The 19851-nt window shown below is 45.7% G+C and overlaps 1 protein-coding gene across 5 annotated transcripts in view; it reads left to right on the top strand.

The window, feature by feature from the left end:
- Positions 1 to 19851, top strand: part of sv2ca (synaptic vesicle glycoprotein 2Ca) — a 257495-nt gene that overhangs the window by 161118 nt on the left and 76526 nt on the right. Inside the window, exon 5 of one of the 5 annotated variants that reach the window (XM_070868721.1) lies at positions 19394 to 19402. The exons of the other annotated variants lie outside the window; for them this stretch is intronic. Coding sequence (XP_070724822.1) covers positions 19394 to 19402 — 9 coding nt within the window. The remainder of the gene's footprint in view (positions 1 to 19393; positions 19403 to 19851) is intronic. 5 annotated transcript variants of the gene reach the window in all.

A 19851-nucleotide genomic window follows, 5' to 3' on the forward strand; every position in this document is an offset into this window, starting at 1 on the left:
TTCTCTCTTGCTCTCCGTAAGGCACTGATTCATATCGTGGTCCAGCTCCTCAGTCCCCAGCCATCCCGCAGTACCTCATCCAAGCGGACAATCTTCATATGTGAGGCCTGATGGTGGCTATTAGTAGGCTATTATGTCATGAGGAGAATCATCACAGCCAAGTTCAATCTGTCACAGGCATGCATACCTTTGAGCAGGGGATATTGAACAGCAGCTAAAACACTGGTTGATCGTTTTCCTCCCAAATCCAAGGCTGCTGAGGCTAATTGCATTGCCCTTACCTGCATCCCAGCCAAAATCAGCTACATCAGCACAGACTGGAGATTAAAGCTGGGACCTTCCTGCTTTGTGTGACTGCTAATACTCCAATTACTATTGTAACACATTAGGGCTGATAAAGAATTAATTTATGTTTGTACTGGACTTCCTTCCAGCAGATGGTGCTGTTGCACATTGTAAATCCCATTTTGACTGCAAGTTCCCTCCCTTTTGAATTTGCAAGCCAATTGGAAATGGTTTTATGGGGGAGATGGGAGTAAATAGAAGACTGTGATAAAAGAGATCTGAAGTCTATCTAAGTTTAATATCTTTCACAGATGTTAGTTCCAAAGTAACACCAGAGCAGAGCACAGACTCTGGTGTACAAAGATGTTTATACTGGAGTTACTCGCTGGAGACCAGTAATGTGAAGAATTGTTATGTTAATCTCCTACACTGAGGATTGGTAAGGTGTAGCTGTGTCTGCATTTCCTACGCAGCAAGCTCCGAACCTCACCCAGATCACTTAAGGAACTGCTGAGTAGAGGATACATGTTCACCACAAAGATATAGATCACAAAGAGGCTGCCCTCACACATTCTCACAGCATGCACACAGTTCCGACCTATGAGGTGACTGAGACACAAGTCCTGGGGGCTACTGCAGTTGATTTGTATCTACTGCCTTCCTCAGATAGTAATTGATGCAACAATTAGGGCGAATAAACAATAAAGCAAAAAATAATCAAAACAAATTATAACATTCAACTGGGAAAATCCTCTTAATTGTAGATATTGCTGAGGAAACAGGATGGTAATATTATTTTTTGCATTTCAACACAAATTCAATGGACATAAAGAAGAAAGAAAATGTGTTGCATTTTCCACAGAGTATCCCATCTTTAATGCAGAGATACTCACAAACTCTTTGTCAAGGGCCACAATCCAGGGCAGTGGCTTATTCAAGGGCCACTCTCAGTTTCAGCATAAATCAAGACCGTGTGCTTAATATTTTTAACTTTTGCATGTTTTTCTTGTGGTGACCTGTGTCTTTCCCTCCCCCGAATCCTAATCTCACCAACATGTTTAAATATTTGTCAATGACATTATCGGGACTCGACAGCAATTTCTATTTGATGGCCTCTGCACTGCTCATATAGCCATGGTGCTGATGTGGCTGGTCCAATTAAGCTTCTTTGTTGGTAGATATCGATGGTGGAAGGCTTAGTGATTGCGATGACGTTGAAAGTCAGACGTTGCTGGCTGGGATTTCTCTTGCTCAAGATGGTCATTATCTGGCACATATCTGGTGCTAATGTTAATATCCACTTGTCAGCCCAAGCCTGGATGTTACCCAGGTTCTGCTGTACTGGGTTGCTTTGCATTATAAATAACATGTGCTTTCCCTGTTATGCTTGACAATAAGTGAAAATGTTCTAATAGTCCTGTTATGTATGTAACCCTTGGCAACCTGTATCATACCATCACCTGAGGGCCGACCTGTTGGAGTCCCCAGGGGTTCCCAGCATTCTGGAGTTTAATTAAAGGAGCTCCGGTCACACTTACTCATTGCATACAGTACTCAGTTCTATCACTTTATTATGAATGTAACAATTGGCGACAAGATAACGAACAACCACGTGAAAATGCAAAGAATTGTTGGTACCCTGAAGAAATTCTTAGAAGGGGATGATTGGGAGGCCATTGTGGAGCGACTCGACCAATAGTGAGTTCGTGGTGAGTCGGAGAGGCTCGGGAGGTGCGTCGGAGAGGCCTATAAAAAGGCCCAACGTGTCGCTGAGGCTCGGGAGTTCATGGTGAATCGGAGATGCTCGGGAGGTGCATCGGAGAGGCCTATAAAAAGGCCCAACGTGTCACTGAGGCTCGGGAGTTTGTGGTGTGTCGGAGAGGCTCGGGAGGTGCGTGGAGAGGCCTATAAAAAGGCCCAATGCATCGCTGAGGCTCGGGAGTTCGTGGTGAATCGGAGAGGCTCGGGAGGTGCGTCGGAAAGGCCTATAAAAAGGACCAACGCATCGCTGAGGCTCGGGAGTTCGTGGTGAATCGGAGAGACTCGGGAGGTGCGTCGGAGAGGCGAGCTTGTGCAGCTACAGTAAGAAGGGAAAAAAGAAGTAGAAAGAAATTGAAAGGTGATGTCACAGCCAAGGGGGTAAGTGATTGGTAAGTACTTTTTCTTTTTCTTTCTTTATCAGTAAGTAATCTTTTAGCACTGTTGTTGTCCAATTAAGTTAATCCAAGGGTTGAGTCATGGCAGGAGAGCTCGGACAAGTGTTATGCTCCTCCTGTACTATGTGGGAACTCAGGGACGCTTCCAGTGTTCCTGACGACTACTTGTGCGGGAAGTGCATCGGACTGCAGATCCTGACAGACCGCGTTGTGGCACTGGAGCTGCGGCTGGATTCACTCTGGAGCATCCACGATGCTGAGAATGACGTGGATAGCATGTTTAGCGAGTTGGTCACACCACAGGTAAACGGTACACAGCCAGAGAGGGAACGGGTGACCAACAGAAAGAGCAGTGCAAGGAAGATAGTGCAGGGGTCCCCTGCGGTCATCCCCCTGAAAAACAGATACACCGCTTTGGATACCGTTGAGGGGGATGACTCATCAGGGGAGGGCAGCAGCAGCCAAGTTCATGGCACCATGAGTGGCTCTGCTGCACAGGAGGGCAGGAAAAAGAGTGGGAGAGCGATAGTGATAGGGGATTCAATTGTAAGGGGAATAGATAGGCATTTCTGCGGCCGCAACCGAGACTCCAGGATGGTATGGTGCCTCCCTGGTGCAAGGGTCAAGGATGTCTCAGAGCGGGTGCAGGACATTCTGAAAAGGGAGGGTGAACAGCCAGTTGTCGTGGTGCATATAGGTACCAACGATATCGATAAAAAACGGGATGAGGTCCTACGAGATGAATTTAGCGAGCTAGGAGCTAAATTAAAAAGTAGGACCTCAAAAGTAGTAATCTCAGGATTGCTACCAGTGCCACGTACTAGTCAGAGTAGGAATCGCAGGGTAGCTCAGATGAATACGTGGCTTGAGGAGTAGTGCAGAAGGGAGGCGTTCAAATTCCTGGGGCATTGGAACTGGTTCTGGGGGAGGTGGGACCAGTACAAACCGGATGGTCTGCACCTGGGCAGGACCGGAACCAATGTCCCAGGGGGAGTGTTTGCTAGTGCTGTTGGGGAGGGGTTAAACTAATATGGTATGGGGATAGGAACCTATGCAGGGAGACAGAGGGAAATAAAAGGGAGACAGAGACAAAGGATAGAAATGAGAATAGTAAAAGTGGAGGGCAGAGAAACACAAGGCAAAAAACAAAAAGGGCCACATTACAGCAAAATTCAAAAGGGGCAAAGTGTGTTAAAAAGACAAGCCTGAAGGCTCTGTGCCTCAATGCGAGGAATATTCGAAATAAGGTGGACGAATTAACTGCACAGATAGCAGTTAATGGATATGATGCAATTGACATCACAGAGACATGGCTCCAGGGTGACCAAGGCTGGGAACTCAACATCCAGGGGTATTCAACATTTAGGAAGGATGGACAGAAAGGAAAAGGAGGTGGGGTGGTGTTGCTGGTTAAAGTGGAAATTAATGCAATAGTAAGGAAGGACATTAGCTTGGATGATGTGGAATCTGTCTGGGTGGTGCTACGGAATACCAAAGGGCAAAAAACGCTAGTGGGAGTTGTGTACAGGCCACAAAACTGTAGTAGTAAGGTTGGGGACAGCATCAAACAAGAAATAAGGGATGTGTGCAATAAAGGTACAGCAGTTATCATGGGCGACTTTAATTTACATATAGATTGGGCTAACCAAACTGGTAGCAATGCGGTGGAGGAGTATTTCCTGGAGTGTATTAGGGATGGTTTTCTTGACCAATATGTCGAGGAACCAACTAGAGAGCTGGCCATCCTAGACTGGGTGATGTGTAATAAGAAAAGACTAATTAGCAATCTTGTTGTGCGAGGCCCCTTGGGGAAGAGTGACTATAATATGGTAGAATTATTTCTTAAGATGGAGAGTGACACAGTTAATTCAGAAACTAGGGTCCTGCACTTAAGGAAAGCTAACTTCGATGGCATGAGGCGTGAATTGGCTAGAATAGACTGGCAAATGATACTTAAAGGGTTGACGGTGGATAGGCAATGGCAAACATTTATAGATCACATGGACAAACTTCAACAATTGTACATCCCTCTCTGGAGTAAAAATAAAACGGAAGGTGGCTCAACCGTGGCTAACAAGGGAAATTAAGGATAGTGTTAGATCCAAGGAAGAGGCATATAAATTGGCCAGAAAAAGCAGCAAACCTGAGGACTGGGAGAAATTTAGAATTCAGCAGAGGAGGACAAAGTGTTTAATTAGGAGGGGGAAAATAGAGTACGAGAGGAAGCTTGTTGGGAACATAAAAACTGACTGCAAAAGCTTCTATAGATATGTGAAGAGAAAAAGATTAGTGAAGACAAACGTAGGTCCCTTGCAGTCGGACTCAGGTGAATTTATAATGGCGAACAAAGAAATGCCAGACCAATTGAACAAATACTTTGGTTCTGTCCTCACGAAGGAAGACACAAATAACCTTCCGGATGTACAAGGGGACCGAGGGTCTAGTGAGAAGGAGGAAATGAAGGAAATCCTTATTATGCGGGAAATTGTGTTGGGGAAATTGATGGGATTGAGGCCGATAAATCCCCGGGGCCTGATTGTCTGCATCCCAGAGTACTTAAGGAAGTGGCCCTAGAAATAGTGGATGCATTGGTGATCATTTTCCACTATCGACTCTGGATCAGCTCCTATGGGCTGGAGGGTAGCTAATGTAACACCACTTTTTAAAAAAGGAGGGAGGGAGAAAATGGGTAATTATAGACCGGTCAGCCTGACATCAGTAGTGGGGAAAATGTTGGAATCAATTATTAAGAATGAAATAGCAGCGCATTTGGAAAGCAGTGACAGGATCGGTCCAAGTCAGCATGGATTTATGAAAGGGAAATCATGCTTGACAAATCTTCTGGAATTTTTTGAGGATGTAACTAGTAGAGTGGACAAGGGAGAACCAGTGGATGTGGTGTATTTGGACTTTCAAAAGGCCTTTGACAAGGTTCCACATAAGAGATTGGTGTGCAAAATCAAAGCACATGGTATTGGGGGTAATGTGCTGGCGTGGATAGAGAATTGGTTGGCAGACAGGAAGCAGAGAGTCCGGACTAACGGGTTGGCAGACAGGAAGCAAAGAGTAGGAGTAAATGGGTACTTTTCAGAATGGCAGGCAGTGACTAGTGGGGTACAGCGAGGTTCTGTGCTGGGGCCCCAGCTGTTTACATTGTACTTTAATGATTTAGACGAGGGGATTAAATGTAGTGTCTCCAAATTTGTGGATGACACTAAGTTGAGTGGCAGTGTGAGCTGCGAGGAGGATGCTATGAGGCTGCAGAGTGACTTGGATAGGTTAGGTGAGTGGGCAAATGCATGGCAGATGAAGTATAATGTGGATAAATGTGAGGTTATCCACTTTGGTGTTAAAAACAGAGAGACAGACTATTATCTGAATGGTGACAGATTAGGAAAAGGGGAGGTGCAACGAGACCTGGGTGTCATGGTACATCAGTCATTGAAGGTTGGCATGCAGGTACAGCAGGTGGTTAAGAAAGCAAATGGCATGTTGGCCTTCAGAGCGAGGGGATTTGAGTACAGGGGCAGAGAGGTGTTACTACAGTTGTACAGGGCCTTGGTGAGGCCACACCTGGAGTATTGTGTACAGTTTTGGTCTCCTAATTTGAGGAAGGATGTTCTTGCTATTGAGGGAGTGCAGCGAAGGTTCACCAGACTGATTCCCGGGATGGCTGGACTGACATATGAGGAGAAACTGGATCAACAGGGCCTTTATACACTTGAGTTTAGAAGGATGAGAGAGGATCTCATAGAAACGTATAAGATTCTGACGGGACGGGACAGGATAGATGCGGGAAGAAAGTTCCCGATGTTGAGGAAGTCCAGAACCAGGGGACACAGTCTTAGGATAAGGGGTAGGCCATTTAGGACTGAGATGAGGAGAAACTTCTTCACTCAGAGAGTTGTTAACCTGTGGAAATCCCTGCCACAGAGAGTTGGTGATGCCAGTTCATTGAATATATTCAAGAGGGAGTTAGATATGGCCCTTACAGCTAAAGGGATCAAGGGGTATGGAGAGAAAGCAGGAAAGGGGTACTGAGGTGAATGATCAGCCATAATTTTTTTGAATGGTGGTGCAGGTTCAAAGGGCCGAATGGCCTACTCCTGCACCTATTTTCTATGTTTTTATGTTTCTATGTTAATACTTCGTGGCCAACCAGCTGGAAGGAGACGAGAATGCTGCCAAATGAAGGGCGATCCTCCTTACCGTCTGTGGGGCAACAACCTATGGCCTCATGAAGAATCTTCCAGCTCCGGTGAAATCAACAACCAAATCCTATGAAGAACTGTGTATGTTGGTCCGGCAGCACCTAAATCCGAAGGAAAGCATTTTGATGGCAAGGTATCGGTTCTACATGCGTCAATGATCTGAAGGCCAGGAAGTGGCGAGCTACATCGCCGAACTAAGGCGCCTTGCAGACATTGCGAATTTGATGGATTCTTGAGCAAATGTTAAGAGACTTTTTTGTGCTTGGCATTGGTTATAAGGTTATCCTTCGCAAACTATTGACTGTTGAAACACCGAATCTGAGCAAAGCCATAACGATAGCCCAGGCATTTATGTCCACCAGCGATAACACCAAACAAATTTTGCAGCATAAAGAGGTTTCGGCTAGCACTGTCCACAAAGTAACGTCATTTTCAGGCAGGAATGCATATGGCAGAACGTACACGCCGGCAGCTGCACGACCTCAGATGACCCAGAGTCCGCCATCAAGCTTTAATGCAAGGCAGTTAACACCTTGTTGGCGCTGTGGAGGTGATCATCGAGCCCATCAGTGCTGCTTTAAACACTATGCGTGCTAAGGCTGTGGAACAATGGGACACCTCCAGCGAGTGTGCAGGCGAGCTGCAAACCCTGCAAATCATCATGTTGCAGAGGAAGATCGAAACATGGTGGATCAGGCTGAACTAGAGACTCGAACCGAGGAGGCAGAAGTGTACGGGGTACACATCTTCACCACGAAATGTCCACCGATCATGTTAAAAGTTGAACTGAACGGAATTCCAGTATCCATGGAACTGGACACGGGTGCGAGTCAGTCTATCATGAGCAAAAGGGTCTTCCACAGGCTGTGGTGCAATAAGGCACACAGGCCAAGCTTAGCCCCACTCACACCAAGCTAAGAACTTACAGCAAAGAGCTGATCCCTGTTATTGGCAGCACAGAAGTAAAAGTCTCCTATGATGGAGCAATGCACGAACTCCCACTATGGATTGTGCCAGCAGATGGCCCCACACTGTTTAGCAGAAGCTGGCTGGGAAAAATCCGCTGGAACCGGGACAACATCCGAGTGCTTTCGTCCATCGACGATGCCTCATGTGCCCAAGTTTTGAGCAGGTTCCCATCGTTGTTTGAGCCAGGCACTAGAAGTTTCTCGGGGGCGAAAATGCAGATCCACTTGGTTCCCGGTACACACCCCATCCACCACAAGGCATGGGCGATGTCATATATGATGCGAGAGAAAGTGGAAATTGAGTTGGACAGGCTGCAGCGAGAAGGCATCATCTCGCCGGTGGAGTTCAACGAGTGGGCCAGTCCGATTGTTCTGGTTCTCAAAGGCGACGGCACGGTCAGAATTTGTGGGGACTATAAAGTAACGATTAACCGTTTTTCGCTAAAGGACCAGTACCCGCTACCCAAGGCAGATGACCTAATTGCAACCCTGGCTGGAGGAAAGAAATTCACCAAGTTGGACCTGACCTCGGCCTACATGACGCAGGAGCTGGAGGAATCTTCGAAAGGCCTCACCTGTATTAACAAACACAAAGGTCTGTTCATCTACAATAGATGACCATTTGGGATTCGTTCGGCCGCAGCAATTTTCCAACGGGACATGGAGAGCCTGCTAAAGTCAGTTCCGCGCACCGTGGTCTTCCAGGACAACATATTGGTCAGAGGTTGGGACACCATCGAACACGTGCAGAGCCTGGAAGCGGTTCTAAGTCAGCTAGATCGCGTGGGACTCGAGTTGAAATGCTCGAAGTATGTTTTCCTGGCACCAGAGGTCGAGATCTTACGAAGAAGAATGGCGGCAGACGGCATCAGACCCACCGACGCCAAGACGGAGGCCATCAAGAACGCGCTGAGACCACAGAACGTGACGGAGCTGCAGTCATTCCTGGGACTCCTCAACTATTTCGGTAATTTCCTACCCGGGTTAAGCACCTTGCTAGAACCCCAACATGTGCTGCTCTGCAAGGGAAACGACTGGGTATGGGGGAAATCACAAGAGGCTGCTTTTGAGAAAGCCAGAAATCTGTTATATTCCAACAAACTGCTTGTTCTGTATAACCCATGTAAACGATTAGTGCTAGTTTGCGATGCGTTGTCATACGGGGTCAGGTGTGTGTTACAACAGGCTAACGAATTGGGAACATTGCAACAGGTCGCCTATGCATCCAGGAGTTTGTTCAAGGCCGAAAGGACTTACAGCATGTTTGAAAAAGAAGCTCTGGCATGCGTTTACGGGGTAAAAGAAATGCACCAATATCTTTTTGGTCTCAAGTTTGAGCTAGAAACTGATCATAAGCCGCTCATATCGCTATTCTCAGAGAGCACAGGGATTAACACTAATGCCTCTGCCCGCATCCAAATATGGGCGCTCACGCTGTCTGCATACAACTATGTAAACCGCCACAGATCAGGTACAGAGAACTGCCCTGATGCTCTCAGTCGGCTACCATTGCCCAGCACCGGGGTGGAAATGGCACAGCCTGCAGACTTGCTCTTGGTGATGGATGCATTCGAAAATGCAAAGTCACCCATTACAGCCTGCCAGATCAGGACCTGGACCAGTCAGGATCCTTTACTGTCCTTGGTAAAAAAAACTGTGTCCTCCATGGGAGCTGGCCTAGCATCACAGCGGAGATGCATGAAGAGATCAAGCCGTTCCAGCGACACAAAGACGAAATGTCCATACAGGCGGACTGTCTTTTGTGGGGTAATCACATGGTTTTGCCTAAGAAAGGCAGGGAAATGTTCATACGCGACCTACATAGTACCCACCCAGGCATAGTAATGATGAAAGCTATAGCCAGATCCCATGTGTGGTGGCCCGGCATCACCTCAGACTTAGAATCATGCGTACGCCAATGCAACACTTGCTCTCAACTGAGCAATGCACCCAGAGAGGCACCGCTAAGTTTGTGGTCATGATCCTCCAAACCATGGTCTGGGGATCCACGTGGACTTTGCGGGCCCATTCCAAGGCAAAATGTTTTGGTTGTTGTGGATGCTTACTCAAAATGGATTGAATGTGTAATAATGTCAGTAAGCACGTCCACTGCCACCATCGAAAGCCTAAGAGCCATGTTTGCCACACACGATCTGCCTGATGTCCTCGTCAGCGACAATGGGTCGTGTTTCACCAGTGCTGAATTCAAGGAATTCATGACCCGCAATGGAATCAAGTACGTCACATCTGCCCCATTCAAGCCCGCATCCAATGGCCAGGCAGAAGGGCCTCCAAACCATCAAGCAAAGCTTGAAACGCGTGTCGGAAGGCTCCCTGCGGACCCGCCTGTCCCGAGACCTGCTCAGCTACCGCACCAGACCCCACTCGCTCACCGGGGTTCCCCCAGCCGAGCAGCTCAAAGCAAGACTGGCTCTTGTCCACCCTGATCTCCATGATCACATTGAGGGCAGGCGGCATCAACAAAGCATGTACCATGATCGCGCAAACTTGTCACATGATATTGAAGTCAATGACCCTGTATTTGTACTCAACTATGGACATGATCCCAAATGGCTTGCTGGCACGGTCATAGCCAAAGAAGGGAGTAGGGTGTTTCAGGTCAAACTGGCCAATGGACTAACGTGCAGAAAGCATTTGGACCAAACCAAATTGCGATTCACCAACAGCCACGAGCAACCCGAAGAAGACACCACCAACTTCGACCCTCAAACACACACACAAGTGGCAACCGACATCACGGTTGACCACGAAGCTGAACTCACTATCCCCAGCAGCCTGGCAAGGCCCGCTGCCCAGCAGCCCAGCGAAGAACCAACCAACTCACGCACACCTGCATTTGTACCGAGACGATCGACAAGGGAATGAAAAGCCCCAGATCGTCTCACCCTGTAAATAAGTGTACTATTGACTTTGGAAGGGAGTGATGTTATGTATGTAACTTTTGGCAACCTGTATCATACCACCACCAGAGGGCCTACCTGTTGGAGTCCCAAGGGATCCCACTGTATATAAGCAGGCCTCCCATGCTGTACCAACACTCTGGAGTTTAATTGCATACAGTACTCAGTTGTATCACTTTATTATGAACGTAACAAGCCCGAATTGACTTTGCTCACCATAATAAACACAAAAACTAGTTTCCCAAAAGTTAGAAATTGAAATATTTTAACTTTAACAGATATGAGAGGTAGCAGGTATCATGTTGAAAAAAGTGAGGTAGAATGATTAACACTCTTATCACTTGTGTGGCACGAATGGCAATGGTAGTGCCGTTGAATGTCAAGAGGGTTAGACCCTCGCTTGTTAGGAGATAATCATTGCCCACTGTAATTTGACAGCCTTTCTAACCAGCATATAAATTGGATCATTGTTCCACGACTGCCAAAATTCATGAATTATTATATTATTAACAAGGTAAAGAAATTCAACATGGGATAAGAAAAGGCCAGTCGGACATATGAGTCTGATCCTTCCAATAATTTGTATTAAATTTGCTCTCTCATGAGCTCTCGCCCATGCTTTAATTGGCTGAGGGAAATGATTCATCAGAAGGTACAGCCTCCAGGAGGAGATAGCTCTGCAAAGTATATTTTCGATACCTGGAGGTAAACAAGCAAATGCTCAAGCTATTAATCAAACCCTTCAACTTACATTAGCCAAACCTGTCTGGTTACATTCCACAGATGACATTCCTATAGCCAACAGTACTGCAGCAACTGTGTTCCAGAGTATTAGATCACCAAGACTAAACTTATCCTTATAACCATCAATCCCTTTCCTAATACACTATTTACCCAGAGTTAATTGACATGGAATTAATAGCTTCAAATAGTCTATTCCAAAATACTATCGAAACAAAGTTAAGTTCTAACTGCTGTTCACATTTGAGGCTTTAACATTTTATTCTGATCTCTAGTTCTGCCTTCTTAGCTTAAAATTCAATAACCTGTTTACAGCAATGTTATCCCTGCTTTTCCAACATTTTAACACCTGGATTATATTCCTTCTCAATTGTCTTTTATCTAATGAGAAGAAAATTAGGCTTGGGCTGATAAGTGGTAAGTAACATTCGCGCCACACAAGGGCCAGTCAATGACTAGCTCCAACAAGTAAGAGTCCTTGACATTCAACGGGATTACCATCTCCAAATCCCCCACTATCAACACCCTGGGGGTCACCATTGACCAGAAACTTAACTGGACCAGCCACATAAATACTGTGGCAACAAGAGCAGGTCAGAGGCTGGGTATTCTACAGCGAGTGTCTCACCTGACTCCCCAAAGCCTTTCCACCTACAAGGCACAAGTCAGGTGTGATGGAATACTGTCCACTTGCCTGGATGAGTGCAACTCCAACAACACTTAAGAAGCTCGACTCCATCCAGGACAAAGTAGCCCGCTTGATTGGCACCCCATCCACCATCTCTAAAAATCCACTCCCTCTACCATTGACGTACCGTGGCTGCAGTGTGTACCATCTACAAAATGCACTGCAGCAACTCGCCAAGGCTTCTTCGGCAGCACCTCCCAAACCTGTGCCCTGTGAAGGACAAGGGCAGCAGGTGCATGGGAACACCATCACCTGCAAGTTCCTCTCCAAGTTACATACCATCTTGACTTGGAACTATATCACCGTTCATTTATCGTCGCTAGGTCAAAATCCTGGAACTCCCTCCATAACAGCACTGTGGGAGTACCATCATCATCATCATCATCATAGGCAGTCCCTCGAAATCGAGGAAGACTTGCTTTCACTCTAAAAGTGAGTTCTCAGGTGACTGTACAGTCCAATATGAGAATTACAGTCTCTGTCACAGGTGGGACAGACAGTCGTTGAAGGAAAGGGTGGGTGGGGAGTCTGGTTTGCCGCACACTCCTTCCACTGCCTGCGCTTGCTTTCCATCACCACACAGACTGCAGCGGTTCAAGAAAGCGGCTCACCACCATCTTCTCAAGGGCAATTAGAGATAGGCAATAAATGCTGATCTTGCCAGCGACACCCACATCCCATGAACAAATAAATTTAAAAAATCAATTCTGTTGCCTTTTATTGTAAATTAAAAGTTTCAGAACTCTTCCTAATGCATCCTATTAAATGAAGAGTGCACAGAATTGCACATCAGATGGAAAACATGGCCTTCCCAATTATACAGAATTCAACCAAATGGTTTCAATTTCTAATCAGCACCTTCGAGTCGATACATCCCAAAGTTAGGTCAGCTTTGTTGATACCACACTCACATGAGCTAAATATTTTCAATAATCACACCATGATCTCTTTTCTTTTTCACTTTTGCTGCCAGACACAAATACAGTTTATGTATATAATTCATACGTTGCATCAAGTTGTGTTATCTTACATTTATTTTCAAACAATTCCATCTGTCATTCTTTACTTAATTTGCCTGTATCCCTTTGACTTTTAGTGCATTAGAAAATTATCCAGCCTTTTCCTTGACATCTGACCTTAAACTCACTAATATTTGTAAATATGCCGCTCTGTATATTGTAGAAACATTCGTCTAGTGATAGATATCATGTAAGTATTTTCAATTTTAGTCCTGTACCTCTATGATGCCTGCCTCTGACATTGCACATCTTCAGTTATTTCCATCCATTCAAAACCTTCCCTCTACATTACAATTAGCCTCAGTGTGCCCAGCCGAGGAGGGGAAAAGCAAATCACCCAGTATTACCGCTCCTGATTAGTTGGTATTCCTGCTGCTGATTGGCCAGTATTTGTATTCCTGATTGCCTGTAATGACCTATGCTGTGTGTGAGTGTGTGAGTGTGTGGACATGGGTTGTTACAGGATTTGGTTTGGTTGTGATGTGTACCATCTGCAAGATGCACTGCAGTAACTCACCAAGGCTTCTTCGGTTAGCACCTCCCAAACCCACGACCTTGCCCACCTAGAAGGACAAGGGCAGCAGGTACCTGTGCGGCTCACTACCACCTTCTCAGGGGTAATTAGGGATGGGCAATAAATGCTGGCCTTGCCCACATCCCAGGAAAAAAAACCAGGCCCACACATGAAGAATGGCCACTTGGTCGAGGCACTGAAGGGCTGATGCTGATCATGAAACCGTGCTTCAGAAAATGTCACTGTATCCAGGAAAAGAATGAGCAAGGTGTTGGGCGGGGGAGGGGGGGCCCGTATTGGGGTGGAGACGGCGGGAGAACTGGGTAAGAAATTACACCACAGACTGCAAGGTTCTTGAGCTGGTGGGAGAAAGAAAATGTTATTCAACTGAAAGGCATTAATCAAAGGTGAATAATGCCAGTTGTAAATTTAAGTAATTACTTTGACATTTTCCCTTCTGGGTCATAGGGAGTTGGGAGAGTTCCAGAAGATAAAATAAAAGTCCACAATTGGGCAAATTATACACGGTTTGTGGAAAGAATTAATTTAATAGACCAAATGGTCTTTTCTTACTTTTATGCTTTCATATATTGTTCTTTTCTTCCCTGTGCTAGGATGTTTGAAAGGCAACATTGCCTGTCTTGAAAGAGAAAAACAGTTCCAACATACATGGCAGTCTGATGGCTTCTGCCAACCCTCACATTGTGTATTTGACTGTGCTGAATGAATACTAAAGGATTGCTGGGAAACACACAGAGAATAAACTGGATTAGCAACATTACGCTTGGCCAAGGCACGGTTACTGAAGCCCCATGGGGATTTAAAATGGTGGCAGTAAATCAAAGGACAAAGAGAAGCCTTTGAAAAATAACAGGCACAGTACCTTGTATTTATCGATTGGCGGGCATGGCTCCTTGTATTTACCCAGTTCAATCTCTATGTGATGGTAAATATTGCAGACTTCAAGTCTCAAACTTTCAGTGGGAACATTTGTATACGTGCAGTACTCAGTTACTCTTCTATCAGCTGAACCAAAGCAAAATATTTCTGCAACCGTTGTTTGTGTTTAATCTGAGATGACAGAGGAATTGAATTCTGCACTTACTCTCCCACAGGAGTTCAAGCTGTGCATAATGAAAAAAATAGCACCGTCTTCTCTCTTTTTCGCACCGTCTCACACACGCACACACACTCACCATCACCGAGGCCAGGAAGGGGAAAAATATCCCACAACAAATCAAGACAAGTCTCTACATCAGTTCTCTTTTTCAAAATGTCCTAGAAAATATTTCATTAAAAATTTAACAGTTTGTATCTACTACAGATTAAAATGAACACAGTGAAATTTTAATAGACTTTACATGGACTACAACAGTTATAGTAATGATTATTGCTGGCATTAGGTACAATGTAAAACTGGTCTCCCCATAGCCTTCATTTCAGAAAATGTATCTAACCTGATTGAGTTCTATTGATCAATAACCTCTACCACTTTGTAAAGAATAAATCTTGAAGACTTTCCATTGATTCTGCCCTCAGCCTGGCAGTTTCATCAGTATGATTGGTGCTATTCAGAACTGTGTCATGTCCACAGTATTTCTGAAGCAAATTCAGTGCAGGTAATTCAGAGGTAATCCAAACAGCTTCGTGCAGGTTACTGAATGGGGGTGTTGAGTTAGAGAGTTCCGCCTCCGATCAAGGACTCTTACAGCAATGTGTCGGCATAAATCTTGAGTGCTGCTGACTCAGTCAGCCTTGCAGTGAAGTCAATTATGTACCATAATCCACATAATGAGATTTTCTGGGGATCAGCTAAAATATTAACCCTCAGTGCCAGACGATAGCGCTACGTTTCACAGGCTACCATTTGAGCACAGTATGGCACAATAAACATCTTCCTGACATTTTATCTTTGCTGCCTTGCTGACAAATTACAACCTTTTAACATCATTATTATTGTCAGCTGAATTCACAATATATTTACATTGAGTTCCGGGCATAAAGGATACTTGTTTGTTTAATTTATCTTCAGGTGATACATTATTGAAGGAGACTGTTGTGTCCTTACACACCACAGCAAATCAATACAAGGCACATACTGGAGACAAGGTCATTCTGTGACCTGTATATTTATTCACAGGACCAAGAAGTGATGACCCTGTGTGGGACCTCCCTTTATATACCTGGATGACCAGGTGAGGAGTGTCTCCCACAAGTTCACTCCCTGTGGTCAAGGTGTGCATTTCTTAGGTGTATATAGTGTACAGTGTTGTTACATGAAAGTTACAGTTATATGAAGGTTACAAACGTGACAGAGACTGTGTCCCTTTCTTCATAAATTTGCATTTAATTCATTCTGTCATCAGAGAGGGCGGAGGAATCCGAGGTATACATCTCTCCTACCATGAAGGAAAAATAATTTGCATTTATATAGCACTCTATCATGTCCTCAGGCCGTCTGGTCATTTATCACCCATTCTCCAGCTACATGTCGACATCCATACCAAAATGTCCACCCATCTCTCTTCCCTCAACCTCTGCACTGAGCATATCCTCATTCTCGGTGATTTCAAGCTTCACAAGAACTCCTCGAGCATCCTCTCCTTCGACCTCACCACCCTCTTATCTTCCCATAATCTAATCATTCATATAAATATCTTTAGACAACACCTTGACCTCATCATCTCTCGCAGCCTTTCTTCACTCGAGGTCTCGAGGTAATCTGTGACTATCTCCTTTACCACCCACATCCCGCTAGACCTTTTCAAGCTCACCCTATCTATGTGGCCTATCCCCTGCTCCTTCAAACCTCTGCACATTCAATGCCTGACTACTCACTCCCCTTTCTGACTTCTGTGCTAGGTGACATCTTCAGCGGTTCCCTTTGTTCAGGGAACCTGCTTCCCTTCAAAACCATGATCATTCCCCACTCAAAAAACTCTCAAATGGTCACGCCATCTTAATCACACCTTGTTTGCTAAGGTCCTTGAACATGTTGTCACTTCCCAGCTCAGAGCCCATCTCTCCTGAAACTCCCTGTTCGAATCCTGTTCATCCAATTTTTGCCCTTCTGACAGCTCCAAGATGGCCTTAGCCAAAGTCATGAATGACATCCTTTGTAACCGTGACTGTGGTGTATGATTTGTCCTCGGCTTCCTCAAACAATACTCCTTCTTCAATGCTATTCTTCTTTCAGTGCAGCTGCCTGGGATTGCCTTTGTGTGGTTCCACTCCTACCTACTGAACACAACTATTGCAACTCCAGCAAAGGCTTCTCTTCCCTCCCCTGCATTGTGAACTCAAGAGTTCCCCAAGACTCCATCCTCAGCTCCCTCCTCTTAACTACAACACTATCACAGGTATAGAATGCTGCATTCATATGTGTACTGGAGATACCAAGCTCTACCTCTCCACCACTTCGTTAGATCCCTTGAGTAGCTCTATGCTGTCAGATGTTGTAGTTTGACGTTACAGAGACATCAAGTCCTGAATGAGTCACAAACAGTTTAACATCAAGAAGCCATTGTCTTCTTTCCCACCGACTCCATTCCTCTTCCTGGCCAGTCTCTGAGGCTGAACCACACTATTGTCCTCTTCACCCCGACCTGAACGTTAAACCCCACATCCTATCCAATGCTCGCACCTGCCTTTACCTCTACCTCAGCCTCCCTGCCATTGTATCCTCTTACCACCTCCAAAATGGACTACTCGAATGCTCTCCTTGCTGAACTCTCATCCTCCAGCCTCTGAAAACTCCAAATTATCCAAAACATGGCTGCACATATCCTGTCCAACACTAAGTCCCAACTGCTCATCGCCTCAAGCTTGCTGACCTACATTGATTTACCATCCCCTAAAATGTTGAATTCAAAGTCCTCTCTGGGTCTGTATATTTCTACATGGCCTTGTTCTACCTTATCTCTGCATTCTCCTCAGTGCTATATCTCCTCCTGAATGTTCAGTATCTCTGTGAATTAACAGCTGCTTTACCCCATCATTGGTGGTAGAGTTTGACCATCCAATACTAAGACAGTACCCTGGGGCCACCCCGCCCCGGCCCCAGCTCAAGCACGCTGCTCTCTGACTGCAAGTTCTACTGCACTTTTTCCCGCTCTCTCTCCAGCCGCTCGCGTTTTGGCCTCGGGTCCCAACTTCGCTGCTGGGCTCAACCTCCCTGCAACAGTCCACTCACTAATCTGCTGACATCGCCAGCAACCAGGAGCAGGGAACTGCAAAAGTGTCGTTGGGCGATGGCTTGTTTGCCTCCTCTAAGGTGAACGCCGAGTTTGCTGTTGAGAATCTTTGCTCCCATTCCCGGTTCCTTTGATTTCCACCCGCCGGTTGCAAAAAAACCTTCAGATTTTCGCTGGCTGCTATGTTTTTTGCCGGTATTTATCAGTTATCTTGCCGCTCGCCACCCAATGCCGCCGGATTGGAGAGGCCCGATGGTGACCCGGCTGCCGCCATGATGTTCCTCATGCCGCCTCCATTCCTCAACCTGCTCACAAGCTCACAAGCTGCTCCAAACTCAGTGTGTTCACCTACAGCTCCCCTCCCTGAAAACCAGGGAGAGAGGACCTGAGGGAGGGAGGAGGTCAGTGGGAGCATTGTGTGTGTGTGCTCGTCCCATGCAGCAGAGCCTGGTCTCCAATTGTCTTGGGTCCCCTTGCCATTGGACCTTGCACTGTCAAGTTCGTGTGGTAGCTGGTGTGCAATGACTACCACATGCTAAAAGAATTCACGAACAGGCATCTTCCACCCCCTAATTAACCTGCCCCCGCCACACACTACTGCCCCCAATTATCAAGATCCATGATGAGACCTTGGACAATTTGGACCACTTTCCATACCTTGGGAGCCTACTGTCAACAAGAACAGACATCGATGATGAAGTCCAACACTGCCTTCAGTGTGCCAGTGCAGCCTTTGGTCACCTGAGGAAGAGAGTATTCGAAGACCAGGATCTCAAACCCGGCACCAAGCTCATGGTCTACAGAACAGTAGTAATACCCACCCTCCAATATGCCTCAGAGACATGGACTATGTACAGTAGGCACCTCAAAGCGCTGGAGAAGTACCACCAATGCTGCCTCCGCAAAATCCTGCAAATCCATTGGCAGGATAGGTGCACCAACATCAGTGTTCTTGTTCAGGCCAACATCCCCAGCATCGAAGCACTGACCATGCTCGATCAGCTCTGATAGACGGGCCACATTGTCTGCATGCTTGACAGTAGACTCCTGAAACAAGTGCTTTACTCAGAGCTCCAACACGACAAGCGAGCCCAGGAGGGCAGAGAAAACGCTTCAAAGACACCCTCAAATCCTCCTGAAAAAATGCAACATCCCCAACGACACTTGGGAAATTGCACCACAATCTTTCAAAAATCTTTTTGCCCATGATGGACTGGCTCGCGCCCGTGTCCAGATCTAGTACTGTGTGATGAGACAGGATTAATAAATGATCTAGTAGTAAAGGATCCTCTGGGAATGAGTGACCATAACATAGTACAATTTCAAATTCAGTTGGAGGATGAGAAAATTGGTTCTCAAACCAGGGTCCTAAGCATAAGTAAAGGAGACTACAAAGGTATGAGGACAGAATTGGCTAAAGTGGACTGGGAAAATAGATTAAAGAGTGGGACGATTGATGAACAGTGGCAGACATTTAAGGAGATATTTCATAACTCTCAACATAAATATATCCCAATGAGAATGAAAGACTGTAAGAGAAGGGATAACCATCCGTGGCTAACTAAGGAAATAAGGGATGGTATCAAATTGAAAACAATGACATACAATGTGGCCAAGACTAGTGGGAGGACAGAGGATTGGGAAACTTAAAAGCCAGCAGAGAGTGACTAAAAAAATGATAAAGAGAGGGAAGATAGATTATGAGAGTAAACTAGCACGAAATATAAAAACAGATAGTAAGAGTTTCTACAGTTACATAAAAAGGAAAAGAGTGGCTAAAGTAAATGCTGGTCCCCTAGAGGATGAGACTGGGGAATTAATAATGAAGAACAGGGAAATGGCAGCGACGTTAAACAAATATTTTGTATCGGTCTTCACGGTAGAAGACACTAAAAACATCCCAATAGTGGATAATCAAGGGGCTATAGGGAGGGAGGAACTTAATACTATCACTATCACTAATGAAGTAGTACTCAGTAAAATAATGGGACTAAAGGCGGACAAGTCCCCTGGACCTGATGGCTTACACCCTAGGGTCTTAAAAGAAGTGGCTGCAGAGATAGTGGATGCATTGGTTGCAAACGACCAAAATTCCCTGGATTCTGGGGTGGTCCCAGCAGATTGGAAAACTGCAAAAGTAACGCCCCTATTTAAA

The sequence above is a fragment of the Pristiophorus japonicus genome, chromosome 1 (genome assembly GCF_044704955.1).
Source record: "Pristiophorus japonicus isolate sPriJap1 chromosome 1, sPriJap1.hap1, whole genome shotgun sequence".
NCBI classification, from domain to species: Eukaryota; Metazoa; Chordata; class Chondrichthyes; family Pristiophoridae; genus Pristiophorus; species Pristiophorus japonicus.